This window comes from Cucurbita pepo, chromosome LG18 (assembly GCF_002806865.2).
Source record: "Cucurbita pepo subsp. pepo cultivar mu-cu-16 chromosome LG18, ASM280686v2, whole genome shotgun sequence".
NCBI lineage: Eukaryota > Viridiplantae > Streptophyta > Magnoliopsida > Cucurbitales > Cucurbitaceae > Cucurbita > Cucurbita pepo.
In genome coordinates, this window is record NC_036655.1 from 3,346,927 (window position 1) to 3,354,814 (window position 7,888).

Below are 7,888 nucleotides of genomic sequence, written 5' to 3' on the forward strand. Positions count from 1 at the left end.
CAAACTGCATATGAAAGAAACCGTTACTACCGCATATCAATAATCGTTACTACCGCATATCAAGAATATTCATGCATTTTTTTAAGGTAATATTTATACTCTTATTATTATTTTTTTTAAAAAAAAGTCTTATAATTACTATGTGGGGAAACAGTTTATCTATATCTCGAAGATCATTTACTTCTTTTTCGTTTTTCGCTTCTTAAATATCAGAACTAGAAGGGTATATTTGAATTTTTAATTTTTTTTAAGGGTATTAATGAAAATTTTGAAAATTTAAAGGTATTTTAAAATACTTTTAAAGTTGAAAGAGTATTTTTGAAACAAAGTATTAACGGGTTCTATTCAAAACTAACAATAACTGTATTGAACTATTTTTTCTTTTTAAGTTTAAAAATATTATTAAAATTTTTAAAAGTTTAGAGAAAAGATACAAAAATCAAATATTTTTTTTTATCAATTTAGCCAAATTAAAATTACCATTTTAGTTATTTGGATGTGTTGCATTTAACTTTAATAGGGTCTCTCTTTATAGAGGGCAAAATGGTAATTTCACCTTCATGATTCTAGCAATCTGATCCATTTGGATTGCCCATTTGGTTGTCCCATCTATAAACATCTTTTTCAACACATACTTGGTAGGGAATTTGAAGTATATCTATGGAAGAATTTGTGATTTTAATCGAAAAACGATCCTTATATTTTTGAAATGGGTATTTCAAATCTCTTTCGGGATTGGAAAGGAGAATGAAACATACCTTTAGAAGAATGTAGAAACCTCTCTCTAGTACACACGTTTGAAAATCGTGAGGCTAACGACGATATATAACAAGCTAAAATGGACAATATATGTTAACAGTGGGTTTGAGCTGTTACTTATGATATTAGACCCAGACACGAACGGTGTGCCAGTGAGGACACTAGGCCCCCAAAGGGGTGGATTATAAGATCCCACATCGATTGGAGAGGAGAACGAAACATTTTTTTTATAAGAGTGTGAAAACTTCTCCCTGATAGACATGTTTTAAAATTGTGAAGCTGACAACAATAAGTAACGGGCTAAAACGAACAACATTTTATTTGTTTCTTTTCTGATTTCACTCTCTTAGCTTAGCAATTAAGAATGGTAAGATTCTTAATTGCCAAGTTTTCCACTTCTCGTAACCGTACTTTTTATTGTTTCTATATGTCTGTTTTAATATTTGAATGTGTTTTTATAGTTATTTGAGAGATATGTCGCGATCGAAAGGGTTACGTACTCATATTTATACCTTAAGGCCTCGTAACTAATGATTAATTTTTAATAATTATTCATTTACAATTTAATATTATTTATTATATAAAAAATCTAAATTTATTAGTATAATCGCACGACATATAAAACAATTATGTTTAAGAAATAATCTAAAAAGTATAGTATATGAACACGGTTAATACGAACGAAGGTTTCCACACCCTTATCATAATCCACCTCCTTAGAAGTCGGGCTACAGTTTGATGCTTAGCTCTAATAGTATTTGTGAGTCAAGCTCACGGTTTTAAAACGCATCTATTACAAAGAGATCTCCACACTCTCATCACAATCCATCTCTCTTAGGAGCCCATCGTTCTTGTTGCACACTACCCAGTGTTTAGCTCTAATATCATTTGTAAGTCAGACTCACGGTTTTAAAACACATCTATTAAGGAGAAGTTTCCACAACTCATCACAATCCACCCACCTTAAGAGCCCAGTGTTCTGGCTAGGACACCACTTGTTTGGCTCTAATACCATTTGTAACCGTCCAAACCCACTACTACCAGATATTGTCTACTTTGGCCGTTACATGTTGTCGTCAGCCTCACGATTTTAAAACAGATCTATTAGGGAGAGGAAATGCTTCATTCCCTTCTCCAACTGACCTGAAATCTCGCATATACGATCTGTTTCATAGCTATTTATTTATTTATAAAAAAATTACTCATAAACATTATTTTATTACTATTTTTTTTTTTTGTCTATTTTTTAAAATTGAAATAAAAATAAAAATAATATAATTTTTTTTTATAAGATTTAAATAATGAATTAATTAACCCAAAATTAAATAATGAATGAATTAATTAAACAATGTTTGGTCAATTTTGTTTTAAATAAAGCTTCAACTAATTAATTAATGACATTAAATGTATTTGGGCAAACTTTAGGGGAAGCTTTTTCTACATTTATCACTTAATGCTAACATCATATAGTTTTACAACACCAACCAATTTAATTTAATTACGAACCTACACGACATTTTTTTTAGGTTAAAATATGGTTCGGTCGACCTATTTTACAGCTTCATTCTACGTTCATCTCTATACTCTTTCAAATATCCAATTTAGTCCCTGTATTTTCAATAAATCCTAAATTTAGTCCTTCTAACTTAATTTTCATCGAAATACGAAAATTTTTCATATCAGAAAATGTAATATATAGATATGATTCTAATACTTATAAGGGAACGTTGTCAAAACCGTTTTTAGGGTTAGAACGTTGTTGGGTCGATGTATTTTTTAGTTTTATTCTACTTTCGTCTCTATACTCTTTCAAATATTCAATTTAGTCTCTGTATTTTCAATAAATCTTAAATTTAGTTTTTCTACAATCTTGTCGTTGATAATAAGGGTCTCGAGTTAGGTGGCTGTCTCATAGAGGGAATGAGCCAAGTTATCTTCCTAACTAGATACAATAAGCGCATAAAACATATATGTATATTTTTTTTTAAATAAACTATCGTAAGTTGATCTTGTCGTTGATAATAAGGGTCTCAAGTTAGGTGGCTGTCTCATAGAGGGAAAGAACCAAGTTACCTTCGTAACCAGATACAATAAGCACATAAAACAAGTCTTAGATGTGCACAAACGAACCCGAACACTAGTAAATTCAATAAAGCTTTAAAATTTTGAAAGATGAACAAATTGTAAAAGGACCCAAGTGAGTAGATTTTGTAGAAACCCTAAAAACCAACCTAGTTTTTTCCCCAAATTGTGTACCAAGAAGAACCCATTTTCTTCCCTTCTCCAAGAACAATTCCCTCAATGATTTTGCACCAAGCCCTTTGAATTTCTCATCTGATTCAACCAAGAAACTTGGACGGTTGAGATTGAACAACAGACAGTCTTGAATCTTACTATGGCTTTGTCCATTCAAAAGGGAGTGTTAGAGGAGGAAGCTCAATGGAAGGTAATCTCATTCTCTCTCTCTCTCTCTTTTTGTCATTTTCATTTCATTTTTTAAAGAAACAAAGCAAGAAAAGTCATTAGCATTAGGTGAGGAAGAAAAAAAAGAATGGAAGTTTTGAAGAAGAAGATAAACTAACCCCATCAACACAGACTTTCACTGCTTTTTCTATCATAAACCCATCAGAGTTCACAAAAATGATGAACTCCCTCTTCATAGAGGCAGTTAAATTATGTTGTTATGATCCAAAAGAGCTTTAGAATCCCTTATGAGTAGTTTATGATGGTTCCCTTTTCTGCTATGATCCATATGGGTCACCACGTAGCATATAAATCTTAGTATTCTTTGTCATCTTGTTTAAAACAAGTGTTTTTCAGCTACGAAACTATGCTCTACTTGATAATTCTCATCTGGGTCATCTCTGTGAGCAGCTCAGAAGTTATAGGATCAATCAACTCATACTGCCCACATCATTATCTTCAGCAATTTGATCGAAAATTTGAGGTGAAAACAGAGAGATTTTGGAAGTTCCAAGAGGAATCAAACAGGTGGGTTGAAGTTAAACTTCCTTATGATCTTATCTCTTGTAGAAATGGGAATTGTACCAAGGTTGGTGAGATTAATAACAGAGAAGAGAAGATGGAGAAAGAATATGATGGTTTCGAGCGGACCGAGAACCCGAAAAACGATAGGGAAGTAGAGGTTGCACATAAGGTTGATGATGATTTGCCTCTGAGAAAAAGAGTGTCATTGACTAGAGTTTCAGATATGTCCATTTGGATCACTGGTGAAAGTGGGTCAATCTATGAGAGGTTTTGGAATGGTATTCAATGGGTGATTGCTCCTCATGATTTGCCGATATTAGCAGGTCCTGCTATCTCCATTTTTGCTGTTAATCACTCAATTCTGGCTCTGTCAGAAGCAGGGGTTTTGTATCAGGTACTACTTCTAAGAACTGATCTCTGTTCTCTTGAAAAACCGATATGATATCGATGCAAACGGATCAAACGAAATACGATGGAAGTTATTTCCTTTTCTTTTGTAGTTGCTGCTCAGTGAAAGTTCTCAATCAGTTTGGTTTGAGTTAATACCATCATTTGATCAAACAACTAGTGAAGAACATGCTGCTTCTTCAATCCAATTATTGGCTGGTGTTGTTTCTCATGATGGAATGTAAGGCTTTTCGTTTTTCGTTTTTCGTTTTTCGTTTTTCGTTTTTCGTTTTCGTTTGTGTGTGTAATTTTCATGATGATATATCATGAATGGAAACCAGGAGAGTTTATTTCAATACAAGGACTGGAAACCTGCTGGAGCTAACTGAGCTTGAGCCTCCAAGGTAAAAAGCCATTAAAAGACCACTTTTACTTCCAACTTACATTTGAGGTGAAGAGAATTCATATTTTTATCTTTACCATTGAAAATGAAGAACAGATGGGTAGATCACGGGCAGCCTCGTGATGCCGATGTTGCAGCGATAGCAGACGTTGCTAGTTTCAGAACAGAGATTGTGTATACCATAAGGTTCTTTTTATGCTTACTCATGTGTGTTTTGTGTATATCATTTTAGAAAGATGAACTATATTTTTTCATTTTGAATTTACAGAGTATCAGATTAAGGTAAAAAAGAAATTGTGAAATGCAGCTCTGTGGGAGATCTCTATGAATATGATAGGAGCTCAAAGCCACTGTGGAAGAAGCATGTATGGAAAGACGGAGAAGCACGAGAGTTCCGTTTGATGGCGTCGTCGGGATGCTATCGACATAGCTTGAATGGAGATCATTCCATATCCCTCTTTCTTTTAACTAAGGTAATACATGTTCTCCTTGAGTTGTTATGAACTTGAAGTTATTCTCTGAGTTCTTTAAGTGAAAACAAATTTCAGGATGGTAATTTGATAGAAAGAAGATTGCACAAAAGGAAGTGGAAATGGTTAGTCCATGGAAGACCAAATGATCATAAACTGGCATCAGTTTTACCAGCTCTGCAAGACGAATCAAATGAGAAAGTTTTCTCGTTGTTTCTCACCACGTCTTCCGGTTTCGTATTTGAATATCGAACGAATGGTTATCCAGGTAAATGCCACACTCTTTGCATTAATTAATACCAATGAGAAAGTTTTCTCATTGTTTCTCACCATGTCTACTGGTTTCGTATTTGAATATCGAACGAACGTCTTCTGGTTTCGTATTTGAATATCGAACGAACGGTAAGAGTTTTTGCAAAGAAAATAAGCAGGATAAGTCGAATGAACAGATATACTATAGATGATTTAATGATATTGAGTTCAGAAGAATTAGTTCATCTTTGATATTGAACTTGCTTCTTGACACATAAAAGCAGGTCATGGTCAGGAGGAAGAAACACCAGATGCTTGGGTAAACCATATGCATCCCTTGAATGCAAAAGCTGCAAGAGGTATTAGCGGTTTACAGATCCAAGTCGGACGGATATTGTTTGCGTTGGACGACGGTAGGCTCGGGGAGCTTCATCTTTCAGGACTAGGTGGTGAAAATTCAGGGCCAACTCATCACACTACTTCAAGAAGAAAACCAACAGCTAAATATACATGGTCGATACTCGATGCACCGGAGTCAGAGGGGTGGAATAGAGAGTATTGTACTGAACTCCGTGGACCGACAAACTGCATTACAGGAACGAAAGATGATATAAGCGATCAAGGGACAAGAAGATCAGCAAAAAGAAGAGCAAAGGGAAGCCAACCACAACAAAACTACTTAATACCAAGAGCATCAGAGAGCATATCTGAAAAATCATCTAATAGTTTCGATCAGCTCGCTGAAAACTGGACAAAGAACAGCTTCCGTCTTCGTGCAATGCACGGAGGAAGATCGTTCTTCCTCATAACAGTCGATGGCTTGATGTTTGAGTACCTTTACACTGGAGATGTATGGGTGTGGCTGAGGCATGAGAGCCCAACTCATATCAAAGGTGCAGTTGGTAATTACAACGGAAGTTTATATGTCGTCGATACGTATGGTAGTTTGCTGATTAGAGAAAGAAGCAGCCAAGAACTAGCATGGACAAACTGCAGTGCTTTTAGAAGAGGGAAACAAGTCATTGGAGGTGCTCCTTGGGATAAGTTCATAGCTCAGTCTATGAAGGTCACACCAGAAGATGCACTTTTCTTTATCAGCAAAACAGGAAGATTGCTCCAATTCACAGTAAGTTTCAGGAACAAAACCATCAAATATTGATTTGTCTCTAAGTTCTTGACATACTCGAAAATTTTTGCAGGTTGCACTGAGGAAATTCAAGTGGAAAGACTGCCGAAATCCTCCGAACGCGAAAGTTGCAAGCATTATAGATCAAGAAACGTTCAGGGAAAACATAGTGTTCGTGATCGGAACAAACGGTCGACTATATCAGTACAACAAAGTGACGGAGTTGTGGCATGAACATCATCAATCTCAGCATCTACTTCTATCAAGATTGCCAGGAATAGCAACAAGACCATCACCATACTCTCTTATAGGCTCACTGTTTATGATCTCTGAAGATGGTGGCCTCATTGAATACCATTGGAGTTCTTGGGATGGTTGGAACTGGGTGGAGCATGGAAGACCGTACAGAGGCGTAACGTTGGTCAGCACGCCCGGGCCGTGCTTTGAAGGTAATCAACTGTTTCTTATTGGCTCAGATGGGAGAGTATACCTTAGGTATGTTGATCAAGACACATGGAAATGGAGAAATTGTGGCTTCCCACATCAGTTTGATAGAGATGGGATGGGACTAATTTGTGTTGATGAAGAGCTTACAATGGAGAGAGATCCTGAAGATGTGAAGGATAATGAGGAAAACTATGGGCCAAAGGTTTGATTATGAGATTTTGATGGCATTATTACATTATGAGATGAGACTTTTCTTAGCTTCCAAATCCTTTGCAGGTTGCTTCCACTAAACCAATTCAGTTTTCTGAGGATGCTGTCATTTTCGAGCTAAGGGATGGTAGGGTAAGTGATATTTACTGGTTGTAATTGTATGTATGCTGAATGATGACACGTGTCCGTGGCTTCGCACGTGTCATATGCTCGTATATTTGAATGGTTATGAAGTGTATGTGATGAAATGATATGTTAAGATAGGATATGTTAGATGCTCGTATTATGATATGTGAATGTTGTGATATATGATATGTGCTTGATATGATTTGATATTGAATTCAATACCTCATACTCGGGATTTCTATCCAAACTTATAATCATCTACTTATTCGAGATTTTTATGATATGTACATATGTGCCTAAAATGACTTGAAGCTTTGTTTTTACCTGGATAGTTGGCAGAAATGCGACAAATGGAGGACTCGAACTGGATTTGGTCTCGGATTATCGACACTCCGACGAGCTCATGCATTGCAGATTACTGGACAGCTTTGGCATCATGAAAACTAATGCAAAGCTACAAATGGTTGAAGCATTTATAGGCAAAAAGGCTTATAAAATGTAAGCAAATGCTATGCCCTACCCATTCCCTTGCCCTTGTTTAAATCAAATATTAATATTAAGGGAATGATATTTCAGTTGAATTGTTTATATGAATCGTTTATCCATAAAGAATAAAGTACGAGCTTCGACACGCACTTTCTACCGGTATGTTTAATTACAACGTAAAACTCTATGCAAACTTATCACTTTCGATTAGATAAAGTTTCACACTATTCGTCA

General features: G+C 35.4%; 1 protein-coding gene across 2 annotated transcripts; it reads left to right on the plus strand.

Moving 5' to 3' along the window:
• Window positions 1-3,211: 3,211 nt before the first annotated feature.
• Window positions 3,212-7,799, plus strand: LOC111780657. 2 transcript variants are annotated; one of them, XM_023661123.1, is made up of 10 exons: window positions 3,212-4,141; window positions 4,248-4,375; window positions 4,476-4,538; window positions 4,634-4,723; window positions 4,845-5,010; window positions 5,086-5,275; window positions 5,541-6,385; window positions 6,459-7,034; window positions 7,109-7,174; window positions 7,501-7,799. In XM_023661123.1, exons 1-10 carry the CDS (start codon window positions 3,590-3,592, stop codon window positions 7,606-7,608), a joined length of 2,784 nt encoding a protein of 927 aa, XP_023516891.1. In that variant the 5' UTR covers window positions 3,212-3,589; the 3' UTR covers window positions 7,609-7,799. The 2 variants fall into 2 exon arrangements, with proteins under 2 accessions (XP_023516891.1, XP_023516892.1); XM_023661124.1 differs by having other exon boundaries at window positions 5,544-6,385.
• The last annotated feature ends 89 nt before the right edge of the window (window positions 7,800-7,888 follow it).